Source organism: Tenrec ecaudatus, chromosome 6 (genome assembly GCF_050624435.1).
Source record: "Tenrec ecaudatus isolate mTenEca1 chromosome 6, mTenEca1.hap1, whole genome shotgun sequence".
NCBI lineage: Eukaryota > Metazoa > Chordata > Mammalia > Afrosoricida > Tenrecidae > Tenrec > Tenrec ecaudatus.
In genome coordinates, this window is record NC_134535.1 from 151051302 (window position 1) to 151071448 (window position 20147).

Sequence of the window (20147 nt, forward strand, 5' to 3'; positions counted from 1 at the left end):
GGTATCACAAAAATGTCTTCAAATCTTGCCTTAAAACAAAATCGTAGTTGATATTCACTAGGGTATGAGCAGAGACTACAGCTAGAAGCATATACCAGTGGAAGGCATTTACAAGCTAGTTGGTAATCTGTGTGCAAAGTCTGAAAATATACTTAGTTGTTGCCTTAGAAATCATGCTTCTAGAAATTCTTCCAAAAGAATTCATCCCAAATTATCACAGGCAGTTCCTGGATTACACGTAATCCTACTTATTGCAAACAGCCCACAATTGCAAACAGCCTCCGTAAATCCCATGATCTGAAAAATCCAAGTACACACAATGGTTGGTAATGAATGGGTATTATTTTATGCCATGCATCAAAATATTAGTACTTTTTTAGTGTATCTGAAAATATTTCTTTAAATTATTTTTATGCACAGAAAGGTATATTCTATATACCATGTAGTAAGACAAACACTTGACTGACTTTAGACACTAGACAGTGTGAACGTTCCAACTTATAAACTCAACTAAGAGGCACACTTACATGAGAACTCACTGCCATCCAGACACTGCTGTGTGCATGCGAAGGTGCTCCCTTCAGTGTTACTTAGGATAGGGAAATGTTACAGCAATCAGCAAAGAGTTTATTTGAAAAATAGTATAGCTTAGGCAAGCAATGGAAACTATACACCTAAATATAACGATGCAGGGCTCTATGTTTTCAGCTAGAGAAATATATGGTTAAGTAAAGAAGTTACAAATTAACACACAGGAAATGCTAATAGCTTACGGGAAAATTCTATTATCTTTTAATTCCATTTCCCCCAAACTTACTGCCACTCATTTTATATTATTTCAAATAATTTACACAAATAAGAATCTGAGTACATTATTATTCTTAAATAATTTTGCAATTATTTATTTAGAATAGAAATGTTTACTTATAAGTTTCGAGGGATATACTATTTTAAAAATAAACCCTCAGATCATAGCATCAAGAAAGGAGGCAGAGTTGAGACTTCAAGAAGAAAGCTGTCCAGCTGCAAAGTCTCTTCAGTTCCATAAACCAGCTGATATAAGCACGAAGAGCCTAGAACTAACTGGAAATAAAGAGAGCTCAGTGCAAACACTGCTGAGACTTCCTCGTCTCTCATTAAGGGCTTCTGTATCCACTTACCTCTTGCCTAGAAAGCGTCATGGGTAATTTTTCCTCTGCCAGTTCAAGCTCTAACACGGGACTTGATGCAGTTAAGGGTTTCGGGTCCTCCTCTTTGGGCTGGATCTGTAGTAACAGCCGAGAGAAATGAAGTCAGCACGCCAGGTGTAATACACTATTTCATAGCATATGGATTTGTGAGTAATGTTATCGATTACCTTAGCTAGCCATGGAAATTAAACATGTTTTAAATATTGAAGGTTTTCTAAATGTTCGTCTAAAGCAAGAGCAAATAATAAATGAGTATGTTGTTCAGAGCTTAGAAAACATCCATTTCAAGACATCACAAGTAAACATGCGCTGAAGAGGCAACGCTATTACTACCAAGATTGGTAGAATCGTATGGTTCAAAAATAAAAAGTTAAGAGGGCTGAAACTGGACTGATTTATCCCTAGAATCTAAAGAATTTAAGCATTTTCACAAAGTAAAAATTCCACCAATGCTCATTCACTAAGGCAAAACTCTGCCTGCAGGGCTAAGGCACGTCTCACACACACCAAAAGCAAAGAAAGTATGAAAAGCAAGAATATGATAGTCCTGTTTCAGTTACTTAAGTTCTTAACCTATACAAGTCAACATCCCATGCATTTTATTCTAGAAGGCGTTCCTAGTCATGGATGCCTTCTTTTCTCAATAGTACTTTAAAACGTATGCCAGGCGCTAGGTTAATCATACTAGTACTAGTACAGCAAATGTCTGCTGAGCTTACTTAAATTATTACTCAACAAGCTGCCCATGCTGCCCCTAGAGCAGACCAAGGATATATATGTATAAAGTTTAGATAAACAAAAGGATTCTGAACTCACACTTCAGTGTAAACTCTAATCAAAGAACAATTCGTTATTACACTGTGGTCCTGCTTGATATCTGCCCTCACCAAGTTCTCTCTGACTTATAGAACTGAGATAGGGTTGCCCTGGGGTCTCTGGGAGTCACTCTTTACGGGAGTAGAAAGTCTCCTCTTTCTCCCACAGAGTGGCAGCGGTTTTGAACCGCTGATCTTGCAGTTAGTAGCCTCGTGTATAAACCATTATGTCACCCAGGGCTCCTCCTCATGAAGTTATCACTGTAGACAAGAGTACAATGGCAAAGTATGGCGGAGGAGCCAGAGGGCATCTGGCTGTCAGGAAGAGGAAGTAGGGTCACATAGTTTCTTCTTAAGACAAGCAGCCATCTAAGTGAGGTGCAGCTAAATCTTCACGGAAGGAGCTTGTGTGATTCAAGATTGTAAATAATAAAATCCAAGACTGGAAGAAGGAATTACATCTGAGCTTAAACTCTGCGCACCCAGTGTGCAGGCAGCGATGGCTGACAGTGAAAGCCTAAAATCTACTTACAGAGCCCCTTAAAGATGTAACCAGACTTGCCCTCGGACACAGAGTTCATTGGAAAGTGGGTACTGCAGCCATAGTTAGGTTACAATTTATTATTATTGTTTTCCCTTTTGACCCTCTTTGGTTTATTCTAGTTTCTACTCTGCTTTTGTTTGGATTAAGGTTTTCCTGCGTTTTATTTTGTTGTCCTTGCAGGGATTTTTGGGTAGGATTTTCTATGTATGAAATCCAGGATTGGTAATCCACAGGGAGAGTAGCCAGATTAATGATTACTTAGGATTATGACAAGGGAGGTTGGATGGCAGTGGGGAGCTAATAATAATGGGCAAGAATGAAGAACATGTTCTAAAATTGAAGGAAAAAATCTGACATGCAAAAATTTAGTTAAGAAGAGAAGTTTTACTTTTTCCTTAAAAAAGGAAACCAACAGTTTTCCAGCAGAAACAGGTGATGCCTCATGCTCGTTACTTCCTGTCCCACTGAATGAGAAGTATCCTTCCAGAGGCACAGAAGCCCTACTGGTATCTAGAATACGTCCCGGTGCTGCATAGAACTTGCCCACAAATTGAGCTCCAAACCTCAAAATAATGAAAAAAGAATAATCAGCAGCACTCTATGCATACTACACAGGAATGAGTAGACATTCTTGCTCAAATGAACCTGTAGGAAAAAACTCTCTTCATATAGTCTATTGAATGTGCTGTCTAAATCACAGTTTAATCAAACACTGAGCTCAAAGCCCACGTGGCAGAAGCACACCAGCTTGGCTAACCACGAGGTGTAGAAGGGACCAGTTATCAGACATCAAAGAGCTAAAAACCGTATCAGTGGGTGCCCACCTTCCTGACACAACCACGAAAGACAAACGTGTGCATAAGCAAATGTGGTGAAGAAAGCTAATGGTGCCCAGCTATCAAAAGATATAGCGTCTGGGGTATTAAAGGTTTGAAGATAAACAAGCCATCATCTAGCTGAGAAGCATCAAAGTCCACATGGAAGAAGCAAACCAGCTTGTCTGACCACAAGGTGCAGAAGGGACTAGTTATCAGACATCAAAGAACTAAAAATCATATCAATGGGCACCCACCTCCCTGATACGATCCATGAAGACAAACATGTGCATAAGCAAATGTGGTGAAGAAAGTTGATGTTGCCTGGCTATCAAAAGATATAGTGTCTGGGGTCTTAAAAGCTCGAAGACAAACAAGTGGCCATCTAGCTCAGAAGCAACAAAGCCCACATGGAAGAAACATACCAGCCTGAGTGACCACAAGCTGTTGAAGAGATTAGGTATCAAGCATCAAGGAACAAAAAATCATATCATTGAAAATGTGGGTGAGTGCAGAGTGGAGACTCAAAGCCCAATGGTAGCCAACCGGACACCTCTTACTGAAGGGTTGTGGGGAGGAGATGAACTAGGCAGGATCTGGGTAGCAACGATGAAACAGATAGCTTTCCTCTAGTTCTTAAATACTTCCCCCCCCACACACACACTACCATGATTCCAATTCTACCTTACAAATCTGGCTAGACCAGAGGATGGATGTACATAGGCACAGATAGCAACTGGAAACACAGGGAATCCAGGACAGATGACTCCTTCAGGACTAGTGGTGATAGTGGCGATGCCTGGAGGGTGGAAAGTGGGGTAGGAAAGGGGGAACTGATTACAAGAATCTACGTATAGTCTCCTCCCTGGGGGAGGAACAGCAGAGTGGAGGGCAGGGGGAGATGTCGAACAGCGTAATATATAACAAAATAATAATAATTTATGAATGATGAAGGGTTCATGAGGTAGGGGGAGTGGGGAGGGTGGGGGATAATGACCAGCAGATATTAAGGGCTCAAGCACAAAGCAAATGTTTTGAGAATGATGATGGCAACAAAGGTACATATGTTCTTGACACAATGGATGGATGTATGGATTGTGATAAGAATTGTATGAGCCCCCAATAAAATGATTAAAAAAAAACTGAGCTCAACAAGATATAAAAATAAGCCCCACTGTAAGGTCTATGAAAAGATATTGAAACATGTTTTCCCAACTAACCATAAGACAAACCTAAAATACTAACGTTGGAGTAAGATCAATAAAACATACTAGAAGATCAACATTACGGATAAAACCCACACTCAATTAAGATAGGCTAATTATTAAAGTGATATAATCTATGATTCCATAGTTCATGGTTTACAGATTAAAAACTTAAGCTTTCATATATTCACAGGTGGATACAGCATCAAGCTTAAAAGATGACGACTAATTTCTATGAAAGAATCACACTCATACATAACTATATTTTTATTACTATGAAAATGGAAATATTTCAAACATCTTTAGGAAAAGAGGAGGCATTTCCCCAAGGATTCCATGGCAGTTAACAGCTAGAGAGAAAAGGCTGGCCTCAGTGTGCCCACACTACCTTTACAGGACTCACTGCTTCCAGGATCATCTCAACTGAACAAAAACTATTTTCAATTCTTCTCCTAGCTGACACAACAACGAAAAGATTTCAATTCTAAGGATCTGGACAAGCAGCAAGCCAGCAGGCTAAACCCAAAAGTGGTTCTTTTTTCAGACCCAATTTGAACTAGTCAATACTGGCAAGGGCAAGAGGTTAACACAATACTCGTTTCTGAAAAATCTGCCCAATAACTACAGTTGGAACTAATTTTAAATGTCCAGTTCAGGGAGCAAATAAAGTCAATATACTCATGAAAAAGATCAAAATACAACTATACATGTTCGGGTTGTGGGAACCTATCCAAAATACAGCAACGTTTTTCTTTAACATGTGCCCGTTCACAGCGCCACACGACAGAGCCAAATGCAGTCCACACCACTTGCGTTCCTCATGCTTCTTTCTAGAAACACTACACCAGCAAAAATAAATTCTAGAACATCCCCATTACATGCACAAGATCATGTATTATCAGATATTGACGCACCACAAGCAGAAAGCTGATTTCAAGCTTATGCCTTGGCAAAAGAATTTTGATAGAACCTCTTAACACTAGTTTTAAAAATTACTAAACAAGATATAATCTTTAAAAAAAATTTAAACAATTTCTCCACCTCATCACCTTCCCAATAAACGTACCGCATAGACTAAACAGTGTTTGGAATGTAATTCCTTATCACACAAGAACATATGTTAGATGGCACCATACTTCAAGCAAAGAGAAGTACACAGAACCAAAAGGGATTACCAACAATGGAACCCTACCCCCAAAATCAATACTTTAAAGTATTTAGAACACAGAGAAAATATCACTGCTAATTCCGTTGTGGCTAAATGAATAAAATGCTTGGAACCCTTTTAAAAAAGACTTTGATTGGGAGAAGTGGGAAGAGGGGTAGTGGTGGAGATGAAAATGAGGCAGTATCAGACCCAGGACTTATTTTAAACGCAAATAAATTCAAGCTTTCATCTCAAGCCATTTCATGCTGTCCACAAAAAGCCAAACCATTCCAAGCCAAATCATGCAAGAATTATCCTGAATGTATGATCTAAAAAATAAAATTGGAAAAAGAAAAAGCGAAAACCAAACCAAAAACTCATACCTCTCCAGATGGCTTCTCATTTATAGGCTAATGTATAATATTGATAAATTGAACAAAGATCAATAATTTTGTCACTTTAACAACAGCTGAATAAATATAAATTCAGATATATATAATTCAATGTAAAAGTAGGCATTCATACCTTGTAGCCACATCTTTCAAAGTATGCTTCCTCTTCTTTTTTTGCAAGTTCACTACGCTTGAAATATTTTTTGTTTTCCTATTAAAGAAAAAATAAAGTTAATAATATCCATGAGTAGTCTCCAGTCCCACAGGGTACTAGGTCTTTAGAACCCTGAAAATACTCTTCACCATTTCAAGAACTTGGCAAGAACAAAGCCAGGGAGAAGGAAACAAGTTATCTAAAATTGGTGGCAAGGAGGGCGTAGGATGCCTGGTGGGGCTTAATCAAATGCAATGTTGCAATGTAGCCAAAAGGAATCACTGAAACCCAAGTGAAGGCCAAACATGACGGTGGGGCAAGAGGAAAGTAAAAGGAAACAGAGGAAACAACTAGGAGGCAAAGGACATTTATAGAGGTCTAAATACAGGCATGTACCTATGTAAATATATTTACATATAATGATAGGGAAATAGATCTATGTATATATATTTATATGTTTAATATTAAGGTAGCAGATGGACATTGGTTCTCTACTCAAATATTCCTTCAACGCAAGAACACTTTGTTCTAATAACCTGGCATTCTGTGATGCTCACTTTCCCAACACGATCCCTAAAGACAAAGCGGGTGCATAAGCAAATTGGTGAAGAAAGCTGATGGTGCCCGGCTATCAAAAGACATAGCATCTGGGGTTGAAGGTAAACAAGCAGCCATCTAGCTGAGAAGCAACAAAGCCCACATGGAAGAAATACACCAGCCTGGGTGATCATGAGTTGTCAATGGGATCAGGTACCAAGCATCAAAGACCCAGAACATTGTAAGTTATGACAAAAACAATAATAATTTATAAATTATCAAGGGTTCATGAGGGAAGGGGAATGGGGAGGGAGGGGAAAAAATGAGGAGCTGATACCAGGGGCTCACGTAAAAAGCAAATGTTTTGAGAATGATGATGGCAACAAATGTACAAAAGTGCTTGACACAATTGTGGTAAGAGTTGTAAGAAACCAATTACAAGGATCTACATATAACCTCCTCCCTGGGGGACGGACAACAGAAAAGTAGGTGAAGGGAGACATTGGACAGTGTAGGATATGACAAAATAATAATTTCTAAAATATCAAGGGTTCATGAGGGAGGGGGAGTAGGGAAGGAGGAGGAAAAATGAGGAGCTGATGTCAGGGGCTTATGTGGAGAGCAAATGTTTTGAGAATGATGAGGGAAATGGATATACAAATGTGCTTTACACAATTGATTATTGTGATAAGAGTTGAATGTGTCTCTAATAAAATTATTTGTAAAAGAGTTGTACAAGCCCCCAACACAATGATTAAAAACAAACAAACAAAATCCTATCCATGTGAAATGAGAGGGAGGGCCGAGTGGAGACCCAAAGCCCACCTGTAGACAACCGGACATCCCCTCAAAAAAGGGTCACAAGGAAGAGATGAGCCAGTGTAGTATAACACCGAAGAAAACATACAACTTTCCTCTAGTTCTTTAATGTTTTCACACACACACACACACACCCACTATCATGACCCCAATTCTACCTTATAAATCTGGCTAGACCAGAACATATACACTGGTACAGATACGAGCTTATAAGACAGGGAATCCAGGACAGATAAACCCCTCAGGCCAGCAATGAGAGTAGTGATACCAGGAGGATAGGGGGAAAGTGGGGGGAGGAAGGGGGAAACTCCCTATCAGGGGGATGGACAACAGAAAAGTGGGTGAAGGGAGGCATCAGTCAGTGTAAGACACGAAAAAATAACAACAATTTGTAAATTATCAAGGGTTTGTGAGGCAGGGAGGGTGAGGAGGGAGGGAAAACAATGAGAAGCCATACCAAGGGCTCAAGTAGAAAGAAAATGTTTTGAAAATGATGATGGCAACAAATGTATTCAACACAATGGATGCATATATGGATTGTAATAAGAGCTGTATGAGCTCCCAATAAAACTTTTTTTTAAAAAAAGAAAGCAAAACGATGATGGCAACAAATGTACAAATGTGCTTGATACAATGGATGGATGAATGGATTGTGATAAAATCTGCAAGAGCTCCTAATAAAATGGTTTTTAAATAAATAAAACAGGAAAAACGAGAGAGATAATTTGGCAAATGTCTGGTAGTATAAGGGATACCCCACAAAGCACGGTCCATTCCAGCACCGTGTCCCATGTGGGACAGAAGAGAACTGGGCCCAGTGTTCTCCACGGCTGAGTTTACAAGAATGGACCCCCAGGCTTTTCTTTCACATTATTTCTAGGTTGACACTAACCACTGAACTCTCTCTACCACCAGGAACTCGATAAAGCATAAAGTGGTGGTTCTCAACCTTCCTCATGCCCCGACCCTATCATACAGTGCCTCATGTGGTGGTGATCCCCCAACCATAAAATTTTCGTTGCTACTTCATCACTGTAATTTTGTTACTGTTATGAATCCGGTGACCCCTGTGAATCTACTTTGTTGATGCTCTTGCTTCTCTTTTTTATCCTGACCCTCTACCAAACATGATATCCTTTTCCAGGGACTGGCTTCTTCTGATAACATGTCCAGAGTACATGAGATGACGTCTCCCCACCCGTGTTTCTAAGGAATATTTTGGTTAGATTTCCTCCAAGGCAGATTCATTTGTTCTTTTGGCCTAATGTTCTTCGCCCACACAATAATCTAAATGTATCAAGCCTTCTGTGACCATCCTTATTCATTGTCCAGCTTTCATGTGCATATAAGACAAGCGAAAATACTAGAACTTGGACTTGTGTTAGGCTGGGTAGATTAGAGAAACAAATCCTGTGTATCACACTCCTATATTCATAAGAAAGAGCTTTCTATAAAGAAGTAAATATTTATCAAGAAAATATCCTAGCCAGAGGGGGGAGCAGGGAGGGAGGGGAAAAAAAGAGGACCTGATGCAAAGGGCTTAAGCAGAGAGCAAATGCTTTGAAAATGATTAGGGCAAAGAATGTATAGATGTGCTTTATACAATTGATATATATGTATGGATTGTGGTAAGAGTTGTATGAGCCCCTAATAAAATGTTTTTTCTTTAAGTTTTTTAAAACTACCCTAGCCCAGTCCAACTCAAGTCCAAGACTAGTCCGTAAATCCCTCTTCAGATTCCCTCAGCCACATGCAATGATGCGGAATGCAGGAATATCACAGGCCGGTGGGTGCAAAGTCCTGGGGATCCAATGGTGGTGGAAGTGTCACAGGGCTCTCGCAGGTCCCAGAGGAGCTCGAGGGAGGTTCCCAGAGCCCTCCTTATGAGAAGGCCATGCCCACAAGGAGTCAGTGTCAGGCTGTGACCTGATGGACAGGCTAACGTCCACCCCTACACTTTTATATATCTTCAAGTTGACATGAAATTATGTAAGTATCACAGACCTTAGTCTTCAAAGTGACATCTTTCTAGATTTGCCCAGTGCAATATATTTATGTCTTGACTGCTGCTTCCATGAGCACTGATTGTGGAGCTATGTAAAATGAAACTCCCGACAACTTCAACATTTTCTCCATTTATCAAGAGGTTGTTTATTGATCCAGTTGTGGGGATCTTTGCTTTCTTTCTATTGTGGTACAGTCCCTACTGAAGACTACAGTCTTTGATCTTCATCAGTAAATCCATTAAGTTCTCTTCACTTTCAGAAAGCAAGGTTATGTCATCTGCATTTCAAAAGTTGTTAATGAACCTTCCTCCAATATTCTGATGCCACCTTCTTCTTCATATACTTCAGATTACTCACTCAGTATACGGATTGAGTAACACTTTTCCTGACTTTAAAGCCATGCAGCATCCCTTAGGTCCTGTTAAAATAATGCCCGTTTGGTCTATAGACAGGTACCACGTGAGCACAACGAAATGATCTGGAACCCCATTCTTGTTTGTTGTGGTCCCAATAACTGTCTGCATAATCAATAGGAATCAAGCTAAACATTTCCTGGCATTCCGTTTTCAGCCAAGATGCATTCATCTGATATCAGCAAGGGTATCGATCATTCCACGTCTTCTGAATGCAACTGAAATCTGGCCGCGCCCGGTTCAAGTACGGTTGTAACCATTTTAAAATTACCTTCAGTAAAATTTTACTTGCATGTTATATTGTGATCATGTTCGATAATTTCTACATTCTGTTGGGTCAGTATTCTTTAAAATGGACCCAAATATGGATATCTTCCGGTCTTTTGATCAGATAGCGGCCTTCCGTCGGCATAGATAAGTACTTCTCATACTTCATCAGCTTGATGAAATATTTAAGTTGGGATTCTGTCAATTCCTGGAGCCTTGAGTTTTGCAAATGCTTTCAGTGCAACTTGGACTTTTTCCTTCAACCATCTTTGTTCTTGATGATATGCTACCTCTTGAAATGGTAAAATGCCAACCAATTCTTTTTGGTACAGTTTAACAATAGATTCCTTCCATCTTCTTTTGATGTTTCCTGCACGTTTCAATACTTAGCCTACAGAATCCATCAATATCGCAACTTGAGGCTTGAATTTGTTCTTCAGTTCTTTTACTTGAGATATGCTGAGCATGTTTCTCCTTTTTTGGTTTTCTACCTCCTTTAAATTTTACCACTTCAGCCCTTTAATTTTATAATTTCTTCCATTTTTGCTTTAGATATTCTATATTCAAGTACAAGTTTCCGTTTCTTATGGCATCCACTTTGGTCTTTTAAGTGACCTTTTGATTTCTTCTTAAATGATGTTCTTGATTTCATCCCACATCTTAGCTCATTAGTGTTCAATGTGTCAAATCTTTTCTTGAGATGGTCTCTAAATTCTGGTAGAATATACTTGTGATAGTTAAGATTTACTGTGCCAACCTGGCTGATAAACACATGTGGGATTAATCGAAGGGTGGGGACGTAAATGGCTCAGTGAGGTCGGACCAGAGTGCAGCTGCCTTAGCTAGTTCCCTGCTTCAGCTGGCAAGGCTCACTTCCTGGAAGACATCCCTGAGGAGAAGCTACATGGACCTACCCTGATGCAGCCCTGGGTGCTGGAGCAGCCGTGTGGAGACCCCCGCCAGTGCTGAGATGCTCACTGATTTGGCTTTCCTCCTGCATTCGGCATTATTGCGTGTTTTGTGAGTTTGAGGAGGACTTTGTAGATTGGTGTCGGGCATATGGCTACTGTTGGACTCATGGGCTTGGACTTGGGCTGGGTTGGGATACACTCTTAATGTACACTTACCTTTTATATACAACTCTCTCTCATATACATATGAGTTTCTGTGGATTTGTTTCTCTAGTTTACCCAGACTAATAAAATATTCAAGGTTGTATTTTGGTTCTTGTGAACTTATTTTAATTTTATTTTCAGCTTCAATCTGAACTTGCATATAAGCAATTGCTGACCAGTTCCAGTTTGCCCCTGGAGCTTTGCTTTGGCTGGTGATATTGATCTTCTCCATCATCACATTCCAGATATAGCAGAACTGATGCTGTGTACTTCATCTAGTGAGGGCCAAGTATATAGTCACAGTTCGTATGGTTGAAAAGTGGTACTTACAATGAAGAAGTTGCTGGTGCTACAAAATTCTACCAAATGATCTTCAACCTCATAGCCATCACAACAGTCATATTTTCTAACTACTGATCCTTCCTCTGTGCTTCTGACTTTTTCATTCTAATCACTAATAATTATCAATGCATCTTCACCGTATATTTGACCTACTTCAGACTTAAAAATGACAAAATTTTTTCATCATTGGCTTTTGTGAATTGTGCACAAATCTAAACAGTTTTATTAGCTGATTTTCCTTGCAGTCATATAGTATTAGCTTATCACAGAATTTTCCTTATAGGCATATAGATATTAGCCTATCACAGGTAGTACACTACTTTAAGAGAGATCTTGAAATGTTTCTCTTGAATGATGCCTGCAACACCATTCCTCTTTGTCATTCCCAGCATAGTAATCCACATGATTATCTGATTGAAATTGGCCAGAAGCCGTTCTTTTCAGTTTACCAATACCCAAGATATTGATCATTATGTATTCCATTTCATGTTTTACAAATTCAAATTTGCCCAGATTCATACTTCATTCTGTATTCTGATTAATATATGTCTGCAGCGATTTCTGCTCATATTTAATCAGCAAACGAAGGCCCCAAACCTTTGTTCCAACCACATCATTAAGATGGACTCCACTTGAAGGTAGCTCGTCTCGCTGTATTCTGAGTGTCTTCCAACCTGAGGGGTTTGTCCGCCTGGTGTTAGACAACATCCTTGCTCTAGTCCTAAAGTTTTCACGGTTAATCCCTCAGAAGCAAGTCACCTATTCCTTCTTTTTCGTCTGTGTTCAGTCTGGAAGCTCCACTGAAGCTGTTTGTCATGGGTTATCATGCTTGCATTTGAAATACCAGTGGCATAACTTCCAGCAACAATCTAGTCACCACAGTACCACAAACTAACAGATGGGGTCCATTTACACATTATTCTCTGATACTATACAAGAATGCTCAGCTAGGAATTTAGAGACTGAGATTTACCCTGGCTGGCCAGAGGACTGTGAATATCATGTCACTCTCTAGGTCTCAATTCCACCACCCATGAAAATAGCATTATTCTGGACCTACGCAACAACCAGTTACAGTATGGAGATCAAATGATATAGCATTAGATAGCCCTTTCAAAAACATAAATCGTATATAATAATTTAATTTATAAATACTTTAATCCACAAAAAACGGTGGATATTCGTTTTTAAAATATTAGGCTTTGAGGAGACTTAGAAATGGGACAGGTAGGGGTTCAAATCCACGCTTTATCTCGTTAGTTGTGTCCCTATAAAAGTCATGAAACTATTTCAGCTTTAGTTACCTCATTTGTGAATGGGAATAATATAGTAAATCCTAAGAAGGTTAGAACCTATGTAAGGTGGAAACCTGTCAGAGAAGGAAATCTCAAATATTTCCCACTCATATAACAAATCCTAAATTCACTGCCTCCGAGTCAATGCCAACCCTATAGGAGAGGATAAACTGCTCCTGTGAGTTTCCCAGACTGTAACTCTTTATAGGACTTGAAAGGCCGATACAGGAGGAGAAAGTCTTACTGGTGGTATTGAACTCCTGACCTTGCCAATCGCAGCTGAAGGAGGAACCATTACACCACCAAGGCTCCTCCTCACTTACAGACAGTGATAGAAAAATGGCAAGCACCTTTCAAAGCAGAAAAGTTGTGAGACTTGGAAAAAGGCAGATTTTTCAAGGTCATTGTAGTACCTTTATGGTATTGCTACACAAATAAGATACATAAAGCATTCTGCACACTGCCTCGCAGATTAGTAACCGAAATTAATAAGTACCATATTTTAAAATTTTATTTTAAGACCATTGGGGGGGGGCTCTTACAGCTCTTATAACAATCTATTCATCAATTGTATCAAGCATATTTGTACAATGTTGCCATCGTTATTTTATGAACAAACTTTCTATTCGAGCCCTTCGTATCAGCTTGTTGTCTCCCTCTCTCCCTCCCTCGTGACCCCTTGATGAATTATAAATTATTTTCCTATCTTACACTGACCGCTGTATCCCTCCCCCAGTTTCTGCTGTCTGTCCTCCGGGAGGCGGGAGGGTGGGGGCAACAAGAGGCAGGTGGGGGTGGGGGCTAGGTAAGGAGACTGTCAAAAGCCTTGGGTTTTCCAGGAATTCCCACGTTCTCATCCCTAAGGCTTCCAATTTGATGTCCGCAAATCATCTCTAAAGGGTTGTTCTGCGGCAGTGGCAGGCTCTCACTGAGTCCTTTGGGTGCGACCGCCCCCCACCCCGGTTCCCCCATCCCGCTTCCCGCCACCTCCTCAGCGTCCAGCCCTCGCCCCCGCGACTTCTCACCGCCAACAGGTTCCTCTCTTCCACCAGTTGCCGCTTCCGGAGGATTTCCGACTTGAGAATGTCCATCTCGCAGCCCTAGTTTCCCCTCCGCTGACGCTGGGCAACTGGCAAGCCTCACCGAGGGTGCTGCCGTGAGCTCATTACCATAAAAAAACAACTGGCAGGAACCGCTTCCGGCGGAAGTTGCCGCAAACGAGAGCGGGGAAGAGAGTTTGCCAGGACGTCGATGTTGACGAAGGGGTTGAGTTCTACCGCCCCCTGGCGGCGCCCTCCGGAAGCGCGGCTCAGGTATGACAACGTTGACCGAAAATCCGCAACTTTTGAATCGAGTTTAATTTACTACATATTTTAAGGATTAAACTATTGACCTGCTTGACTCGGCGCAAGGGTAAAAGTATCCTTTACGCTTCTTGTATAATGTTAATTACAGCAAAACCAAATCCATTGTCATCAAAGTTTATTCCGAATTATAATGAGCCTACATCATACAGTTTCTGAGGCTATAAATCTTGACGGGAACAAACGGCAGTAACTTTCTTGCGCGAGCAGCTGGCGGGCTTGAGCTGACCTTGCAGTTAGCACCCCAGGGTTCCTGGATCCTTACTTATGGCAGAAATTCACAGGACCAATAAGATATCAAGGATCTGTCAACGTCCCTGAAGTTTCGTGCCTACGGAAATAAATTATTGTCGTCAAGAATTAGGAAAAGCTGGATCCCAATGCTGGCTCACAGGCAGAGTCAAAGGACAGGGTTCGCTGGGAACCTACTCAGGTTCCCTGTAAAATGAAACCACCCTGCCCCTTTAAGTCATGTCGAAAGTACTTTGTCTCCCCCTTCTCTGGCGTGCAAACCTTGAGCATCATTGGGCATGTACCTCAAGTGAATGAAATTGCTGAGCAATCGAACTTGGGCACTTACCTCAAGTTAAATGAAATTGCTAAGCAATCAGAATTAGCAATGGCGTGATTGGCAAAGATGTACTCAGAGGCTAGGGATTATAACAAAAAAATGTAGAGACTTGGCATGGACGATAGTAAAGCAATGAAAGTCTACACAGAACACCCAGAATCGCTGTCCAGACTGGAGAGGAAACCACAGGCCACGCCCTCGCCCGCTTGTTGCCATAGAGACGATTCCCACGCAACATCAAGACCCCACGGGAGAGATAAGAACCGCCTCTGTGGGTTTCCCAGGCTGGACCTCTTCACCGGAGTAGAAAGCCTTACCATGCCTCCTGAGCACAGCTTTGAACTGTTAACCTTGCCCATTATTCTCCAGGGGTCTTTGAGAAGGCCACTAGCGTCTATAGACAGCGTCCTTTTAAATGTTAGGCATTCACAGATCCTGCTGTTTATGTAAACATGTGCATTTAATTAAGGTTTTATAGAGTCTATAAGGCCTGAGTGATTAAGCAGGAAAATGGATGAGCAGCCTTTTCCATATAAAAAGGAATAAGGATGACCAGGCGAATTTATAAATGCTCCAGAGAACAAATCAATCCTGACTCTAAAAGAGAAAGTATTTATCTTAAAAACAGGCCTTTTAAATTTTCTTTCAATAAGCTACTCTAAGAATGGAACGTTGGAAATCTCCCAGATGTCCTAAATAGGAGAATGGTTAAATAAATTAGAGCTTCTACATTTAATCAAATAACTTATTATTCATGAGCCATGTTTCAGAAAAATTACTCAGAGATACAGCGATGCTCATGATAGAATATCTATCTATTAGGGAAAAGAAGTGAAATACGAAACTATAATCAGAGACCCTTGGGTGGAGCAAACAGTTTTCACTTGATTAACCTGCAGGGAAGTGATCAGAAGCCACCCTGTGTGGCGTGGAAGAAAGGTCCGGTGATCACCTCTCATAAAGAAAACAGTAGTTACTTAGTTACTTGGTAGAAATAACAAATTACAATTTGGGAGCAATCCATAATTTGGGGTAAAGGAGAATCCAGATAGGCATCATTCAGGGAGAAAAATCCAGTTATCTCATTTTATTAAGTATTAATTAAATTCTTTACATGTTTTTGTATCTCAACCTTGAAAATTACATGAATAAATTTTAAATAATTCCCCTAAAAGGAAGTCAAGGGCTACAAACTAGGAAATATTTTTACAGTCTTTGTAATTATTCAATTCAGTATCGAGATGACCTCTATGAGCTCTGTATGATTCTAGTTTCGATGGCCTATCCCAAATATACAGAGTCCCACCACCCCCTTAGAGAAGTTATCAGCTAGTAGGGTATTCCAGAGAGCCATCCTGAAAAGATGAATTATATAAGAGAAATGACTTAGTAGTATATATGAAACTATAATAAAGTATCCTCAAGCATTGAAGATCAATCATCTCTAAGAGAAGAAAGAGTAAAAATCAATAAACAATTGATGAGATTATTCCTCCCAAAGAGCAACTCACCATAAAAAAATGATTTGTCCCTTTTGGAGACTGGAGGGAAATGCTGAATTCAATCCGGATGAGATTTCAAAAACCCAAAGGGCCAGTTATACTTTGCCCTCAGGGTGACTGTGATGGTGGGGGAGTAGGTGGGAGTTTGGCCAGGAATTGCTTTGTTGCTGCCCTAACAACAACACACTATGTAATGAAATACAGTCATCTTCAATGCTTAGAATGTGTTGAGGCTCATGAAAACCGCAGCCTACTGGTCCCCATCCCCAGGATTTCTCTTTCAGTACGCCTGAGGTAAGACTTAAGAATTTGCAGTTTAAACGAAGTCCCTTGTGAGGCAGCTGCTGCTGATCCACAGACGCCTTTGAGACCCAGTTGTGCTAAAATCTCTCAAGGGGGACTGGGAGGGAGCGAGCAGGGCCGTCTGCAGGAAGTCTTGAGAAACAGAAGCAGGGGAGAAGCAGATGTCCAGGGGGGGTCTACGCTTTATCACGGACAAAGTCAAAGGGGCTCACCCACTCGGAGCTGGCCCTCCAGGGAACTTCTCAAAGGACAGGGAGCAGGCTGTCTTTGGATTCACCTCATATCTAATCATACTTTGTATGACTAGACCATAAGTAGGTAACTGTCCAATTTGGGCCAAACAGAGTCCCTTCCCTTTAAAAAAAAAAAAGAAAAGAAGAAAGAAATGGGAATGGGACTTGAGTCCATCTTTCCCAGATGGATGAAATGTGTGGATTTAAGAGTGGTGGGAGATGCTTCCCATGGTATCCTGAACCCAAATGGGAACCACTGTTAGCATTCCCAAGAATTTTATGAAAGAGTTTATTAACCATACAAACCAAGCAAAACTCAATGCCACTGAATTAATTCTGACTCACAGCGGCCCAATACAGGGTTTCCAAGACTGTCAATCTTTCCGGGAGCAGGCAGCCTCATCTTGCTCCCGAGAAGTGGTCCACCAAGCTCATATCACAACCAGAGCTCCTTAGTTGTTAACCATTGCCATTATCAAAACGTCCATACGTTTCCTGAAGATCAAATACCATAAACAAAGGAAGTAAATACATGGAATCCATCTTTTGCTATTTATTTTACTATTATCTGTGCCCCTAAAGTAAAAAATGAATAAGATCTTCTCATGGAGCAGTCCCTGGGTTAACAAACGGTTAACACTCTAGCCTGCTACTGTGCTGATCTACTTTTAAAAAATCCATCCACTGGCGCTACATAACACAATCCTTCTCTAAATGATGATGTGCTACAGTACTGCGCTTTCCGCTCCACATTTGGTAATGTCACATTGGTAACTCGAAATCAGCCATGGGGGAAGCAGTAACACTTCAGAAATTGGCGAGCGCTACAAGTCTGCCTTTATTTGTCATTTTATTGTTTGTCTAGACTTTTCCAGTTGCAGCGTCCACACACACACACACACACAGACACACACACACACACACACACACACGATTAAGCCTCTGGTGAATCCCCTCTGACCACAGACCGGGGATGTCAGTAGCCTGGCTCTCAGATAGACTGAAATGGAAAGTGGATTCTTGCAATTAGTTAAATTAAAATTGAACACCTTATCATTTGATCTCCCTTTTGACCCATTTTAACGATATTCCAGCTTTCTAATTGGTCAGCTTTCTAATTGAGGTTTTTCTCTTTTTTATGTTTCTTATGGTTGTTGGGTGTGTTTTCTTTTTCAAATTGTTGTTTCATATGTTTTTCTGGATAAGAAATCTAGCGTAGTTAAATCTATCAGGGCGGTAACTGGATTCATGGTTTCTTAGGGGTGTGGCCAGGGAGGCTGGGGAGAAGTGGGGGACTCAGAACAATGAGTACAAGAAAGCAGAAAATGTTCTCAAATTGCCTGTAGCAATGATTGCCCAAAATTTTTAAATGTGATTGAAATATTGGATTGTTTAATGTGTGAATTTTGTGTCAATAAAACAGTTTCTTTACAAAATCATGAAAAACACTAATAATAGATGGAGCCTTTTCAACCCGGGGCCAGAGCACAGTTGCAGACATTGAGGGCAGTGTCTCTGGCCTCCACCCAGTAGGTACCAGTAGCTCTCCTTCCCTAGTTGTTTCAGTCAGATATATCTGGGAAAAACAAAAACAAGCTCACTGCCATCGAGTCGATTCCAACTCATAGTGAGGCTCTAGGACAGGGTAGAACTGCGCTGTGGGTTTCTGAGACTGTAACTCTTTATGAGAGTAGAAAGCTTTGTCTTTCTCCAGAGGAGCAGCTGGTGGCTTTGAACTACTAACTTTTCAGATGGCAGCTCAATGCAGAACCACTATACCAACCCAAAAAAGACCCAGAACTCACTGCCATTGAGTCAATGCTGACTCAAGAGCGATGCCCCATGAGTTTTTGAGACTGCAACTGTTTAGGGTGGAGTAGAAGCCCAGTCTTTCTCCCGTGGAGCTGCTGGTGGTTTTGAACTGCCGCCCATGTGAATCATAGCCCAGGGCTCCTCAAGTATATTTTCAGACATTGCCAAAATTCCCCTGTGAACCACTGATGCCAATTAAGATGAAAAGTGCCATGTCTGTAGCAGTTACACAACAATAAAGATAATCACAACTTTTTTGTGAAAAACGATTCCTCTAGTATTCAATAAGTAAGCAAACAGACAAACCTGATGGACTGAAGAAGCTGTTCATATCATCCGCAAACAAGTAAAATTCTGACAGCTCTCTTTGTTGTGTCACTTTAAAACATTTTTGTGAAAGGATACACAATGCAGTATATATAGCTCTTAACATTTTTTACATGTACAACGGATATGTAAATGGTCCATATGTCACCTTTGTCATAGTTTACCTGTTTCTGCTGATATTTTTTCACCACAGTTAAGTCGGGCTCTGGCCCTTCACGTTATCCTTATTGATGTTTCAGAGTTACTTTTTGTCCAGTCGAGGAGCTGTGGGTTTTGGCCTTCAACCTGCAGGTTGGAAATGCAGACCCACTAGCAGCTCAGAGGAAGAGAGAGGAGGCTCTAGTCTGCCATGAAGATGTGCAGCCTCCGAAACCTGATACAGGGCTGCTCTGAGTTGGAATCAACTGAATGGCAGTAGGCTTAGGTGTTTTGTTTTGTGTTTCTTTGTTCACTCAAGGCAAGCATTATTTTCTAATTGAGTGAAATGATGGGTTATCTTAAAGGTACATAGTTTGATTTCCCGTCTTAAATGTTGTTTCCAGACACTAGATTTGGGGGTTCCTCCAACCTTTTTTTTAAAAATCATTTTATTAGGGGCTCATACAACTCTTATCACAATCCATACATACATCAATTGTGTAAGCCACATCTGTACATTCATTGCCCACATCATTTTCAAAACATTTACTCTCCACTTAAGCCCCTGGTATCAGCTCCTCATTTTTCCTTCCCTCCCTGCTCCCCACTCCCTCATGAACCCTTGATAATTTATAAATTATTATTATTTTGTCCTATCTTACACTCTCTGACGTCATCCTTCACCCCCTTTTCTGCTGTCCGTCCCCAGGGAGGTCACATGTAGATCCTTGTAATCGGTTCCCCCTTTCCAACCCACTCTCTCTCCACCCTCCTGGTATCACCACTCACACCCCTGGTCCTGAAGGGATCATCCATCCTGGATTCCCTGTGTTTCTGTGTT

General features: G+C 40.7%; 1 protein-coding gene across 1 annotated transcript in view; it reads right to left on the bottom strand.

The window, feature by feature from the left end:
• Positions 1–14243, bottom strand: part of PRPF18 (pre-mRNA processing factor 18) — a 40948-nt gene extending 26705 nt beyond the window's left edge. Inside the window, exons 1-3 of the mRNA XM_075552353.1 lie at positions 14082–14243; positions 6242–6319; positions 1161–1265 (exon numbers count right to left, since the gene is read on the bottom strand). Coding sequence (XP_075408468.1) covers positions 1161–1265; positions 6242–6319; positions 14082–14147 — 249 coding nt within the window. The 5' untranslated portion in view covers positions 14148–14243. The remainder of the gene's footprint in view (positions 1–1160; positions 1266–6241; positions 6320–14081) is intronic.
• Positions 14244–20147: the final 5904 nt, after the last annotated feature.